Source organism: Mandrillus leucophaeus, unplaced genomic scaffold, assembly GCF_000951045.1.
Source record: "Mandrillus leucophaeus isolate KB7577 unplaced genomic scaffold, Mleu.le_1.0 Scaffold160, whole genome shotgun sequence".
In the NCBI taxonomy this organism is placed as follows: Eukaryota; Metazoa; Chordata; class Mammalia; order Primates; family Cercopithecidae; genus Mandrillus; species Mandrillus leucophaeus.
The window spans coordinates 2,658,686-2,674,582 of record NW_012101588.1 but is presented as its reverse complement, the minus strand read 5'-3'; the positions used below and the strand labels follow the sequence as shown (position 1 = coordinate 2,674,582).

The following is a 15,897-nucleotide window of genomic DNA, read 5'->3' as shown; positions in this document are numbered from 1 at the left end:
CCGGCCCAGACACTGTTCTAGAAACCTGAGATGCATCAATTAATAAAGATTCATGCATTCAAGTTTACATTCTGGGAATACAGATAAATAATAAACATAATAAATAAGTAAATTACATATAATATGTTAAAAGGTGATATATGATATGGGAAAAAAGGTGGGAAAGGGGCATCAGAAGTGTGGAGGTCAATGGTAAGCTGCAATTTCAAATAGGGTATTAAAATGGGCCTTGTTAAGGATGTAACTGAGCAAAGACAAGAAGAAATGAGGGAGTTGCTCTTAGGAATATGTAAGGGTGTGAGGGAAACCCCACAGCACCAGTTGCTGCCTAGGCATTAAAAGTAGAACCCAATGGCTTAAGCCTGTGGCCAGAGATAAGAGCTTAGAGGCATAGCTCTTGCTTACAAGATGGGGCTCCTCACTTTTCCTGTTGCTTCCTTTACTTTAAACGAACCATTTAGGCTTTTGCTCACAAGCATAGTTAGCCACATCCTATTCCTACATATATATAAAATACACATATACATGCATGCTGCTAGTTGCCATACTCTCTTTCTGCCTGACTCTTCATTACTGCCTCCTGTGACCAGGGACGAAGGACTGGCCTTCTGACTCATTGCTCCCTCCCTGCCCAGCATCCGTAATAATCAGTCTTTGAACTTATTTTCTATTGTAGTGGTGTATTGACTTGCACCTTCCCTCTGAAGAACCAGGGTCTGCCCCAGGCCAGGATTTTCCTGGGATGCCAGGAAGAACACAACATCAGGCTCCCAGTGCCAAAGCAATGGTCAGACGGCATAAACTGGACATAAGTCAGACAAGAGCCACAAAGGCATATGCCAGTATAAACAAGCTTCCTGTGTGAGGGACTCCTTGGTCATGGGTCAGACAACCAGGCATCAGGCCGTTCTCCAGGTGAAAGAAGTTTCCTGTGAAAGGCAAGCTGTAAACACCTATATCCAGCTCCCTGAATTTCCTGTTAGGGCAAGGTTGCCAGCCGCTCTGGTGCTGGAACCCCAATTTAGCTGGGGGCTCTCAGAACAGAGGGACCACTCTGTGCAGAAAGAATGCCCAGTGCAAAGGCTCTGCTTGTTCGTTATAAATTGTGTGGTTGGTGGGGATCAGAGTGCTGGCGCAGCAACATTTTGGAGTATATTTCACCCTCTTGAGTTTTAGGGAAGGGGGATAAGTAGAGATTTGGACTTGTGATCATCTAATTTTGGTGTATTGGAGAAACTTCTTTAAGACCTGAAGAAGACAGTTCAGGATACTGAAACTAGCAGAGATCACTTCTTCCCTTAGGGGGCACACTCTTGCCCTTATATTTTCATTTTCTCTGGCTCTTCTAATACTGGGTATATGCAGATATCGGTCTTTTCTTGAATGCAGTAGTAATCTCCAAGATTCAAGTTGGAATTGTAAAGGAAATAAAAGAGCAAGACTATTAACATTTTGCATTCTAGGATATTCAGGTCAAACTTGCTCAGGGGAATAGGGTCTCCCATACTGTCAACTCTTAACATACAAGAATGCTATATTATGCAATAATTGGGAATGGAGGGGAAAAAAAACAAACATGCTACACTAAAATTTGGGATCAAATGAAAGCAATCAATTTGGTATTGTCTTGTTTTGTCATCTCTGTGCATGTTTTCTTCAGAGCCCTGCGGGAAATAAGTAGTTGGCATAATACCCAACTACTAACTGCAGTTCCTTAACCTATGAAGAAAATAGGATTGAATCTATGAAGAAGGTAGGGAGCAATGAGTGAGACTGAACCTGTAGGAGACAAGGTTAGAGAGGAAGTAGAAGGGTTTGAGCAAGGAAAATGACACTACCTTATATAACAGAGTATTTCCCCATTGGAGTACAAGCCCTTTTAATTTGGGTTTTCTGTTTCCTGTGGCCAAAAGCATCCTAGCAGATACCTCATCTTTCTCTTCCTGGGCTTTAGCTCATCAGTTAATTCTCTTTCCACTGGAGGTAACAGATTTCATATTAAGGAAAGTGACATTTCCTCACAGTACTTCTTACCAATGTTTATGTTATCTTTTACCGATCACAGGGAAATACATCTTCACAGCAGATAGGAGCAAAATACGACTTGAATAGTTCTATTCTCATCAAGACTATTTGTAAGAAATAGGCACCGGAGATCGGGCTGAAGAAAAAAGATTTACTTGAAACTCCAGGATAGCGACAATACTGATGGCACCTTATGGGGTTTGGCTTGGAATTGGAGGTTGCTATGGAGAGCTCAGCAGCTGTCTAGGGAGTGCTCTAGTGCTCTTTCCCTTAAAGTGATTCAATTACTTTCTATATTTCTTTGTTTCTGTTTCATTAGTAAGAAGAGCTTCCCTCTGTGCCATTTAATTCAAATTCATTAGAGAGGGGCTAAGACTGGCCCATTTGCCAAGCCACACCATACAAGTCCAAGGTTGCTGAGAAGATTGTGGATTAACTACTTATAGATCAGCTGTCCAGGCATGGTCCATTTAGCTGTGGGACAGATAGGGCCCTGTCCTGTGATATGGAATAAAGGCCTTCAAGGCAACTGAGATGCATGAGTCAATGAATGAATAAATATCAAAGCAATTTGGACAGGGCAGGCAATAACAGGGATCTCTATAACATCTGCTTTCTCTTCATCAGCAAGCAGCATTTTATAAGAGCCTGTTTCCCCTGGATCTCTCTTATACTCAATCTGTAATCTGAAAAATCCTTTCTGTGGCCTGCATTTCTTTGCAAGACTCAGTTCATTTGGAACGATAGTGTCCTGACAGTTGTTTTTGTTTCCTTCTTTCTAACATATCAACCTTTTGAAATCTGAACCCAATGGAGTATGTCAGCACAACCAGGCAGGTTTCTGGTAGGACTTCACCATTAAGGTGGCATTATGACTCCTGTAAGCCCTAGGAACTTTTACTTTCATGAGCCCCATCCTCAAATAAAAAAACATTACGACTATGTTGGTATAAGGACAAATATAATACAGAATAGACAGATACAGGCTGGAGTCATTATTGATATATTCATTTATGTCCTCAAATTTTAAAAGAAATTAAAATGTTTTCTTGATCCCTAAAAGTATCATGAGCCCCAGACACTGTGTCTGCTGCACCAACTGGGCAAGTTGCCCTGCTTGCTGTGTATCTTCTTTAGGATCACATGCTTTGCACAGTCAGATTTTCATAGCATCCTAACCTTCTTAGTCTTGCCTTCCAATAACGCTTATGCCATAAAAACATGCCAATCAGGCCAGGTGTGGTGGCTCACACCTGTAATCCCAGCACTCTGGGAGGCCGAGGCGGGTGGATCACCTGAGGTCAGGAGTTCGTGACCAGCCTGGACAACATGGTGAAATCCGTCTCTACTAAAAATACAAAAAAATTATCCGGGCATGGTGGTGCACACCTGCAATCCCAGCTACTCAGGAGGCTGAGGCAGGAGAATCACTTGACCTAGGAGGCAGAAGTTACAGTGAGCCGAGATCACGCCATTGTACTTCAGTCTAGGCAACAAGAGCAAAACTCCATCTCAAAAAAAAATAAACATAAAAGTAAAAAAGCCAATCATTTTTCTGAAAGTTTTGAAATCTACATTTTTAAAGTTAAAGGTAATGATTTTTACATGATACGTAGGAAATTCTAATGCCTTTAGATTTCTCATTTCCATGTGGAGATATCAACTATTTTGCAGAATTAAATAAGATAAGGATGTAAAAACACATTGTAAACTACGGATCATTTTACAAAGGCTAGGTATTAATACACCTCTCTAAAAATTTAACTTCAATACCTTAATCAAAATTGTAACTATGCCAGTTCAGTTTTATTTAGAGATATTTTGGTTAAAAGGCAAGTAATGGAAAAATCAAGAGAAATGGCCGCTATTGATTCATCAGTGACTTTTATTCTTGAAAGCAGCATAACTGTTAAGTCAGTGCTTTTTCAAACAACTCAGTGAGGCTCTTTTCCTGCAAAACATTGATGTGATTAGTATGCCTCTTCTGAACGACAAGGAGAGCATCTGTTCTTTTCCATAAAGCCTTTCCTTGGAAGACCTTTGCAGTTCTAAATACAAAGGTGAGTCCAGTCTGTCTTAATATGACTGAAGGAAGAAAGAAGCAAAGATCTCTCTTCCCTAAATGGATTAGTGTAACAGCATTGCTGGTGAAAATTCTTTCCCTTCCATCATAAATCTAGACTATTGTTAGCTATGTGTACCGGTTGCTAAAGGAGACCAATCATGCATGCTTTGGGATAAAAGCATCTTGGCCATATCATCTCCCCACTAATCCAGATTATAAAACACAGAAGAACAGGAAATAACTCACTACCAATTTAAATACATAATTTCAGACAATCCTAAAACTAAGAGGAACTTTGAAAGTTCAACTAAGGCAATTCCCTCCCTTTATCACAGATACGTATGTTGTGAGGCTTCAACGAGATGAATCACTTGTTCTTTATATAACATTTTTAAAAAATACTAAAACATCTTTAAAGACATTGTTTTATGATAATTAGATTATCTTTGTGGTGTAGGGGAGATGTACAATCATCGACCAAAATTTAGAGGTGGGCAGACTTTTTCTATAAAAGACTGAATAGTAAATATTTTAGGCTTTGCAAGCCATATAGGGTCTCTGTTGTACTTTCTTCTTTTTCTTCTTCTTCTTCTTCTTTCAACTACCTTTAAAATTACAAAAACTTGGCTGGGTGTCATGGCTCATGACTGTAATTTCAGCACTTTGGGAGGCTGAAGCTGGAGGATCACTTGAGGCCAGGATTTGAAACCAGCCTGGGAAACATAGTAAGACCTAATGTCTACAAAATTGTTTTTAAAAATTTGCTAGGTATGGTGTATGAGCCAACAGTTCCAGCTACTCAGGAAGCTGAGGCAGGAGGCTGAACCCAGGAGTTTGAGGTTATAATGAGCTATGATTATGCCACTGCACTCCAGCCTGGGCCTGGGTAACAGAGCAGGACCCTGTCTCTTAAAATATGTGTGTGTGCATGTGTGTGTGTGTGCGTGTGTGTGTGTGTGTATGTATGCATGTATACACTCTTCTTTTCTCACTAACCATAAAAAAACAGGCAGGTCAGATTTGCCCTGTGCGGCTGTGCAGGTTGTGATTTGCCAGCTCCTGAACTAGATAGTAAAACTGAAGCAATAGGAGATAATGTGTCAAATCACCTTATAAAACAATGATAAAATCAAGAGCAAAATTTAAATCTTCATACCTCATTCAGTATAACATTCTATATCTATGAAAAATCTCTACTTTACCTGAAATTCATCGAAACATAGGAGACATGCTTCTTCACTGATTTCTTCAGCTATAGGCGCTATTGGGTCATATGATTTAGCCATGAATCCTGGTTTCCTTTTTGGCAAACTCTGTTTAAGGCGATGTATTCCTTAAATGAATGAAATTAAACACAGATGAAATACATTAGTGTATTTTAGACAATTATAACATTTTAAAAATCTCTAAATGAAACTTTAGTATGGACATAAAATTAAGTTTAAATTTCATGTAAAATCAAATTTGATCATTGAAACTGTTTGCATTTTCTGTACTTCAAAATAAGTTGTTCAAATATTATTGTGTTCTTATAGTTGTAAGGAAACTTCAAGGTCATTCCATTTCTACTCTTCAATCATTTCAGAAATTACAAGGTAATAGACAAGTGACTAGATGCATCAACACATCCACCTTAGTCGTGTATTTCAGGGATGAGAGCAGAGGATATGATCCTGCCCAAGTAGTGTATATTATGTCTAGCATATGCAATCAGATTGTGTCCTTATCTCTAGCCTAATACACTAAGGCCAGTCCACTTCATTCATTATGTGTGTACTAAATGCTGCAAGTATTAGAGGAAAAAATCACATGATTCCTGCTCTGGGGAGGTTACAGTGCAACTGGTAAACAAATCGTGCAAAACTGGAATAACATAAGATCACTAGGAAAGCAATAAAGCTTCTATGCTTACTCAAACTGAATGCCTACATGCTAAGGTAACACAGAGTAAAGGACCTAATCAAGAATCACTTATTTAAACAGGTGCATTTTTAACATTTTTTATTGGCCCTTAGTAGAAACAGAAAACGCCTGAGCTTCATATAGTAATCTCTGTTCTCTGATTTGAAAGTATTAAATTAGTCTTAAGGACCAATTCTGGACACATTACTGACTGTTTCAACATAGCACAAAACAAATGGAACCAAATAAAATCTTACTGAAAGCAAAAATCTAATTTTTAAAAAGAGTATATGTTCATTCAATCAAGAAAACCATTCTGTAGTGTTTCCCCACTGAAAAAAACTTCTTTCAGATCATTGCTTACTTTTGTGCACATCTAGCATGAAACCATGAAAATGAACCCGTTTTTTCCTCTTCATTTCCACATAAGCATAAAACATGTCCATCACCATTGTTTTTCCTGTACCTTAAAAACAAAAACAAAAACAAAAATAAGAATACTATTAAATAGTATGTACTGATTGCTGTAAAGATTGTTCATTAGCTTTGAGATAATGAAACCGTACTCTTCCACTGGGAAGCTGAAGACTATGTCACTTCTTTAGAAGGGGGAGCTTACTTTGTATGTTAAACTAGCTAAAAATAAAATGCTGAGATTACTCTTTTCTGTTAAAATCCTGTTTATAGGAAACACAACAATTACTTAACATTACAGGGGCTATTTCCCCCTGAAAACTATGTTCATAAACTGGCAAGATTTACAGTCTTCTCTTCCAAAAGACACTAGCATAAATAAAATAAATAATTAAAAATTTATTGGGTCATTACTATGCATGAGGAACTGTTTTAGGCACTACAGGGAAATTCAAAAATGAAAAATAAGAGAAGAGGCTGGGCACAGTGGCTCATGCCTATTATCCCAGCACTTTGGGAGGCCAAGATGGGAGGATTGTCTGAGCCCAAGGATTCAAGACCAGCCTGGGAAACATAGCAAGACCCCCAACTCAAAAAAAAAAAAAAAAAAGAAGAAAGAAAAGAGAAGAAAGAGGAAATATAAAGATTAGTATCTAACATAAATATTGAACATGAATCATATATGTAGATTAGAGCTAGAGAATTGCCAATTTTAACACTTCCATTTTTTAAAAGCTGAGAATATAGATCTCTCAAAATAAAACCTACTTGAGGAAATTCTGATACAGTCAATCCTTATAATTAAATTATCTAATTTTCAACACTAAAACTTTTAATGACTACAATCGAATCAGTAGAGTAGAATACTCTTATCTGAGAATTCAGTTACTCAAGGCCCACAATCAATCATAGTCTAAAGATATTAAATGGAAAACTCCAAAAACAAACAATCCTCAAGAATTAAATTATGCAGCTCTCCTGAGTAGCATGAAGAGACCTCATGCCATCCCATTCCATTCCACCCAGGACATAAATCATCCCTTTGTCTGGCATATCCACACTGTATTCACTACCCTACCATTGGTCACTTAGTGGCCTTCTCTGTTAAAAACATAGTATATATAAGTTGGGCGCGGTGGCTCACGCCTGTAATCCCAGCACTTTGGGAGGCCAAGATGGGCAGATCACATAAGGTCAGGAGTTCGAGACCAGCCTGGCCAACATGGCAAAACCCTGTCTCTACTAACAGTACGAAAATTAGCCGGGCATGGTGGTGGGCACCTGTAATCCCAGCTACTCAGGAGGCTGAGGCAGGAGAATAGCTTGAACCTGGGATGCGGAGGTTGCAGTGAGATGGCACCACTGCACTCCAGCCTGGGCGACAAGAGAGAGACTCCATCTTAAAAACAAAAACAAAAACAAAAACAAAAACATAGGGTTCAGGACTATGTGAGGTTACAGGCATCCACTGGAACTATCCTCTATGAATAAGGGGAAACTACTGTAATTGAATATCCAACAGCCTGAGAATTTAATGCAGGTAGCATAAAATGTCTTATCCCCTCTCAGGAAGCCTAGGGCATTCGGGTCAGGGGCCCAAGCTCAGTTTGTACCTGGCATTCCTCAGTAAGCCAGACCAGCACGTGCTGGTCCAGTCTCACATCCTCCCTACTTCCTCGTCTCCCACCACCACAAGATTACTTCTTGTCTAGTAATTCCTTCGCAATTAATAGAATCCAAAGGCACTTCAGAAAGTAAGAAGATCTAAATCTTATCTTTTGGGTTTCCTCCATGCCACAAGATGACACTGGGCCCATGCCATTTGAATGTCAGAGTGCTTTTGTATATGAAAAAACAATCCACCAAACATTTTTTTATGAAGAAGTCATTTTGATGGCAAGTCATTCATTACAAAAATATTCAGTACGGTATCTCTTGATATAGTGATTAGCAGTAGATTTTAAGTAATTATATTTACCCAGAAAAGTTAACAAAGTTTCAAATTCTGCTGCATGCAGTGTAGTATACTTATAGATTCAGAATAAAGTCATGAATTATCTAACCAAAAATACATTAATTAATCATTAGGGTAAAGCAAATCAAAACTACAAGATACCACTTTACTTACATTAGAACGACTATTAAAAAAAAAGAAACAGAAAATAACAAGTGTTAGCAAGGATGTATAAAAATTGGAACCTGTGCATTGCTAGTGAGCATAACAATGGTACTGTCACTGTGGAAAACACTATGACAGTTCTTCAAAAAATTAAACACAGGCCAAGTGCAGTGGTTCACACCTATAATTTCAGCACTTTGGGAGGCCTAGGAGGGAGAATTGCTTGAGACTAGGAGTTCAAGAAGACCAGCCTGGGCAACATAGCAAGATCTCATCTCTACTAAAAATTTAAAATATTAGCCAGGTTTGGTGGTGCATGCCTGTAGTCCCAGCTACTCGGGAGGCTGAAATGGGAGGATTGCTTGAGCCCAGGAGTTCAAGGTTGCAGTGAGCTATGATCGTGCTACTGCACTCCAGCCTGGGCAACAGAGAGAGACTTTGTGTCCAAAAAATTAAATAACTAAACATAGTGTGACCATAGGATCCAGCAATTCCACTTCTGAGTATATGCACAAAACAACTGAAAGCAGGGATTCAAACAAACACTTACACCTCAATATTTACAGCAGAATTATTCACAATAGTCAAAAGATAGAACAACCCAAACATCCATTAATGGATGAATGGACAAACAAAAAGTGGTATATACATAAAATGATACAGTTGGCCCTCTGTATCTAGTTTCCACATCCCCGGATTCAACCAACAGTGGATCAAAATTATTTTTAAAATAAAAAATAAAGAACAGGTGGATTGGCTTACGCCTATAATCCCAGCAATTTGGGAGTCCAAGGCAGGCAGATTAATTGAGTCCAGGAGATTGAGACCAGCCTGGGTGACATGGCAAAATCCCATCTCTACAAAAAAATATAAAAATTAGCTGGGCATTGTGGTGCATGCCTGTAGTCCCAGCTATTCAAAAAGCTGAGGCAGGATGATCACTTCAGCCCAGAAGGTGGAGGATGCAGTGTGCTGAGATCATGCCACTACACTTCAGGACCTGGGTGACAGAGCGAGATTCTGCTTCAAAATAGTAATAATCATCCTATCCTCATAATATAAACAAAAAACAATACAGTATAACAACTATTATAGCATTTATGTACCACTTACATTGTTATAAGTAATCTAGAGGATTTAAAGTATACAGGACAACACACAAAGTTTATATGCAAAGGCTACACCATTTTACATAAGGGACTTGAGCATTCTCAAATTTTGGTATCCAAGGGGATCCTGAAACCAATCCCCCATGAATACCAAGTATATTATTCAGCCTTAAAAAGGAATCCAACTCATATGCAATGTGCAATAATATGGATGAATCTTGAAGATATTTTGCTAAGTAAAATAATCCAGACCCAAAAGGAAAAATATTGTATGATTCCATTTATATAAGGTATTGAAGAATAATCAAATTCATAAAGACAGAAAGTAGAATGGTGGTTGCCAGGCCAGGGGAGTCAGAGGGTGGGATGTGGAAAATGTGGGAGAGAGGTAGAATAGGAAGTTGTTGTTTAATGGACACAGAGTTTCAGTTTGGGAAGATAAAAATGTTCTGAAGATGGATGGTGGTAATAGTTGTACAACAATATGAACAGACTTAATGCTACTGAATCACACACTGAAAATGTTTAAAAGGGTAAATTTTATGTAATGTGTTTTACCATAATAAAAACAATTGAATATATTTTTTAAAACCTATAGTTAATATGCTTAACGGTAAAAGACTGAACACTTCTCCCCTACAATTTGACAAAGGCAAGGATGTCTACACTCATGTTCTGAAAATGGATGGTGGTAATAGTTGTACAACAATGTGAACAGACTTAATGATACTGAATTATATGCTGGAAATGTTTAAAAGGGAAAATTTTATGTTATGTGTTTTACCATAATAAAAACGATTGAATACATTTTTTAAAACATACAGTTAATATGCTTATTTGTAAAAGACTGAACACTTCTCTCCTCCAATTTGACACAGAAAAGGATGTCTACACTCACTACCTCTATTCAACATTGTACTGGGAGTCCTAGCGGGTGCAAGGAGGCAGCAAAAAGAAATAAAATGCATAAAACTTTAAAGAAGTAAAATTGTGTTTATTGGCAGATAACCTAATTGTATATACACAAAAAAAAAAATCCTAAAGAATCTACCAAATCACCACTAGAGTTAATAATTAAATTTAGCAAGATCATAGGATACAAGGTCATCAAAAAATCAACTGCATTTCTATAAACAGTAACGCATATAATGACATTTTGGTCAACCATGGACCACATATCCAATGGTGGTCCCAAAAGATTATGAAGAAGCTGAAAAATTTCTATCACTTAGTGATGTCATAGCTATCCTAACATGGAAGCACAATTAATTTTTTTTAAATAAATTTCATGTAGCTCAAGTACACAGCACTGATAACATCTTGTATAAAGTAGCATACAGAAATGTCCTCAGCCTTCATATTCATTCACCACTCACTCACTGACTCGTTCATAGTCAAACAGGCATCCCATATTTTATCTATTATACTGTATTATTACTGCACCTTCTCTGTTTAGATATGTGTAAATAAACAAATACCATAGTGTTACAACTGCCTACAGTATTCAATAGAGTAACACGCTGTACAGGTTTGTAGCACAGGAGCAATAGGTTCTATAATACAGCTGAGGTGTGTAGTAGGCACATGTATCCCTGCATCCAAGCCAGGGAGAACTATGCTTCCTAACTCCTAACCTTAAAACCAGCCTACCTTTCAACTGGTGAAATTAGAATCTGTGTCAATGTGAAACATGTGAGGTGAAACCAGGAGGCAGCAGAAAAGGGGCTGATAAGCAAAATGTACTTTTATTCTCTTCTAGTGTACCAGAGAATTCATTAACCCTGCCATCACCACCGCAGTCGGCTGGTCAAGAGCTGAGGCTCTGTTGTGAGAAAGTCAGCTGTTGGGTATGAATGAAGCCACAAAATACTACTACCACAGCTTTTGGCTTCTACATGAGATGTGATAAACATTTTACAACAAAAATAATTCATTTCAAGATTGAACCATGATAATAATCCCTCCAACTCATACATCAACCCTACTGCAGTTCCTAGGATTTAGGTTCCACCTGGGTCAATCCTCTCAACACATCTGTGAAGAAAGAGGTGAAGTGAGCAGGACAAAGCCCAAATAGAGTGCAAGAATGAAAAGTGGGAAGGGAGTGCTACCAGGTAGGTATTCTCTATCCCATGAAGTCTCCTTAAAAATTATTTATTTAAATTTTTCTTAAAAAAAAAAACATAAGAGAGGAGGTCTCACTATGTTGCCCAGGCTGGTCTCGAAATCCTAAGCTCAAGCATGTTTATTTATTTTTATTTTATTTTTATTTTATTTTATTTATTCATGTATTTATTTATTTATTTTGAGACAGTCTTGCTCTGTTGCCCAGGCTGGAGTGCAGTGGTGCGATCTCAGCTCACTGTAACCTCTACCTCCCGGGTTCAAGCAATTCTTCTGCCTCAGTCTCCTGAGTAGCTGTGACTACAGGCACCCACCACCATGCCAGGCTAATTTTTGTATTTTTAGTAGAGACAGGGTTTCGCCATTTTGGCCAGGCTGGTCTGAAACTCCTGACCTCAATGATCCGCCCTGCTCAGCCTCCCAAAGTTGCTGGGATTATAGGCGTAGGCCACTGCACCTAGCCCAATTTATTTATTTATCTATTTTTAAGATAGGGTCTTACTCTGTAGCCCAGACTGGAGTGCAGTGGTGCAATCTCAACTCACTGCAACCTTGACCTCCCAGGCTCAAGTGATCCTCCCACCACATCCTACTGAGTACCTGGAACTACAGGCACACACCACCATGCTCAGCTAATTTTTTAATTTTTTTGTAGAGACGGGGTCTCACCTTGTTGTCCAGGCTAGTCTCAAACTTCTGGTCTTAAGAAATTATCCTACCTCAGCCTCCCAAAGTGCTGATATTACAGGCATGAGCCACCATGGCCAGCCTTCTTAAAAGTTAGTACCTGTTTCCCAAGTCCAAAAAAGGAAAAGAATAAAGAATAAGAGCTTATGGTGGCATTTTGAGGCTATTCTCCCAGAGAGCCCCCCAGATGAAAACTTCATCTTTTATTACCTATTTTATTTCATTTTTGAGATGGGGGTCTCACTCTGTTGCCCAGACTGGAGTGCAGTGGCATAATCATGGCTCACTGCAGCCTTGACCTCCCAGGCTCAAGTGATCCTTCTACCTCAGCCTCTGGAGTACTTGGGACTATAGGCACATGCCACCATGCCAGGCTAATTTTTGTATTTTTTGTGGAGACAGAGTTTTGCCATGTTGCCCAGGCTGGTCTTGAACTCCTGGGCTCAAGCAATCCACCCACCTCGGCCTCCCAAAGTGCTGGGATTACAGGTATGAGCCATCATGCCTGGCAGATTACCTATTTTATAAGTGGTCTGAACTAAACTTACTATAGCCACCAAAATGTTCATCTCACTTCCCATTTCAGAATTCCTTTCTCTTCCCCTCTCTATATTATAAGGATGTTTCCAAACAAAGGTTGCCACACACCCAAACTATATGAACATCCCGTACTATCACATCTTTTCTATTGCTTTCAAACACTCAGATGAATAACTTGTAATGTGCTTCCCTTCAGTTAGTTACCATATGGCTGTATTTTCTAAACTAAAATCCAACAACGTTCATAGGGTTTAAAAAAAAAGTCCTTTTACAGAAGTGGAAGCAGTTGTGCTTTATCAACCATCTCCATTTATGGTCAGCTGGTTAAGGTAACAGGAGGAACAAAGTTGTTGATTTTAGCAATGACTTAATATGAAAGTGAAGGTACTGGAAGTAAATGTTCTCAGGAGGCAGAGAATGAGCCCTGACAACAGGATGAGAATCTTTAATGGTGCCCAAAGGTGCAGGAACATAAAATTGATCAAGTGTCTATTATAAATTGCTTTCTAAATAAGAAGTAAGTATACATTGGTCTCAAAAGTACCAATTAGCCAATGAACTAAGAAAAAGAATAGTTTGAGCTTCTTTTTTGTAATTTCAAGAACTTAAGGAATTTTAAGGGGCAATCTCTAATGTTCACTTTTGTGAACTAAATTATTCTCTTTTATTAGATTAGCTAAATCTGGAAATATAAAACGGATATTCAATGCAAGGCATTAGTAAACAAATTAGAAAAAGAAAGAACAGTTTAGAAAGGAACAGTTTTATCTTTAAGGCATTAAAACTACTTATTCGGCCAGGCACCATGGCTCACGCCTGTAATCCCAGCACTTTGGAAGGCTGAGGACGGCGGATCACAAGGTCAGGAGATCGAGACCATCCCGGCTAACACGGTGAAACTCCATCTCTACTAAAAACACAAAAAATTAGCCGGATGTGGTGGCAGGCACCTGTAGTCCCAGGTACTTGGGAGGCTGAGGTAGGAGAATGGCGTGAACCCGGGAGGCAGAGCTTGCAGTGAGCCGAGATCATGCCACCACACCAGCCTGGGTGACAGAGCAAGACTCCGTCTCAAAAACAAATAAACAAAAAAACTACTTATTCAATGCCCTTTTTTTTTCTTTTCCTAAAAATGTTACTAATATTCCCTGCTATTACTCCCTCATAATGCAAATGTGTCGTGGCTATAGGGGAGCCTAGAGTGTGAATATTAGTCTAGTACAAAACTGACCTTGTTACATGTGAATGTGAGTTTTGAGTATGCCAGTAGAAGAAATAATTGATTGACAGTAAACTGAGGGATTAGAAAAAAATAAAATTTAAAAATTTAAAAAGACACGAAAGAAATAATTGAAAGCAAGGAGGCAATAAAGCCAAGTAGAAACCCCTTCATGATATCAATGACTGAGGGTGGCCAAGCAGAGGTTTAAGACTAAGAGAAAAGGATTTGTTTGAAGAAAATAGAAACCACAAAACCGAATATTTCAGTAAGAATGAGGTCAGGGAAGACTTCATAAGCAAGACACTACATGATTAGGAAAACCTGGAAAGAAGTGACGACTCAGAAGGTTTCCATCAAAATGTGAGTCTTTCTGCCCAATGTCTACAACTGGGAGACCAAGGAAATGTTACCACTTATGCATTAAGAGTATCTACTATCAACTACATTAAAGATAATAACGACTAAATTATTCATCTTAGTGCTTAGGTTATGACTAGAAATATTACTGGAAATTAAAAGTAAAAAAGAACAGCTTATTTTTTTAAAAAGTATTAAGCTGAGTTAATGAGTCATGGAATCCTGATTTGTCTAATAACCTACTGTAGATGATTTCCTTCCCTGAGATTAATTACGTTATACATTAAATAATGTTTGCACCCTAACATGGTGACTAATTCTGCCCTAGACTATAGCCGTATCCTAAGAGAAGTAAAGTAAAAGCTGAGATACTGCCCTCTCTCCCCTTTCTTCTCTCCCTGCCTTACCCTGCCTCATCCTCTTCCCTTGCTGGTAATAGATTGAGGAATAGAAATAGAAATTATCCCTGAGCAAAAGCTGAGAAACTTTCTGTTTTGCCCACCCAAAACTTATTTTAACACACTTACCAACATCTCCATAAACATACAGGCCCCTGGGAGGTTTGCTCCTTGAAAAAAGCTGCAAATTAAGAACAAATTATAAATCTCTACCATGCAAATAATTAAATATAATCATATACAGAGTCTTCCTAACTGTCGTATATACACAACCAAGAGGGACTATTATATACAATAAGAAAAAACTTGATGTAAAAATGTATAAAACTGAAATATTATGCAGCCTTAAAAAGGGAAAAAACTCTAACATATACATGAATGAACATTGAGGACATTATGCTAGGTGACATAAACCAGTCACAAAAAGACAAATACTATCACTCCACTTACATGAGGTACTTAGAAGAGCGAAAAATTAAAGAGACAGAAAGTAGAAGTCAGGCGCTGTGGCTCACACCTCTAATCTGAGCACTCTGGGAGGCTGAGGTGGGAGGATCACTTGAGCCCAAGAGTTCAAGACCAGCCTGGACAATATAGGGAGACCTCATCTCTGCAAGTAGTTAAAAAGAATTAGCCAGATGTGGTGGCATGTACTTGTGGTCCCAGTTACTCAGGGGACTGAAGTTAGAGGACTGCTTGAACCCAGGAGGTCAAGGCTACAGTGACCTGTGTTCACACCACTGTACTGCAGCCTGGACAACAGAGCAAGACCCCGTCTCAATTAGAAAAAGGTAGAAAAAGAGGTTGCCAGGGGCTGGAGGGAGGAAGGAATGGGGAATTATTGTTTAATGGGTTCCGAGTTTCAGTTTTACAAGATGAAAGGAGTTCTGGAGATAAATGGCAGTGATAGTTGCATGACATTACGAATGTATTTA

At 38.7% G+C, this 15,897-nt stretch overlaps 1 protein-coding gene across 1 annotated transcript in view; it reads right to left on the bottom strand.

Moving 5' to 3' along the window:
* LACE1 (lactation elevated 1) overlaps positions 1–15,897 on the bottom strand; it is a 236,386-nt gene that overhangs the window by 160,940 nt on the left and 59,549 nt on the right. Inside the window, exons 3-5 of the mRNA XM_011975943.1 lie at positions 15,092–15,143; positions 6,357–6,458; positions 5,293–5,423 (exon numbers count right to left, since the gene is read on the bottom strand). Coding sequence (XP_011831333.1) covers positions 5,293–5,423; positions 6,357–6,458; positions 15,092–15,143 — 285 coding nt within the window. The remainder of the gene's footprint in view (positions 1–5,292; positions 5,424–6,356; positions 6,459–15,091; positions 15,144–15,897) is intronic.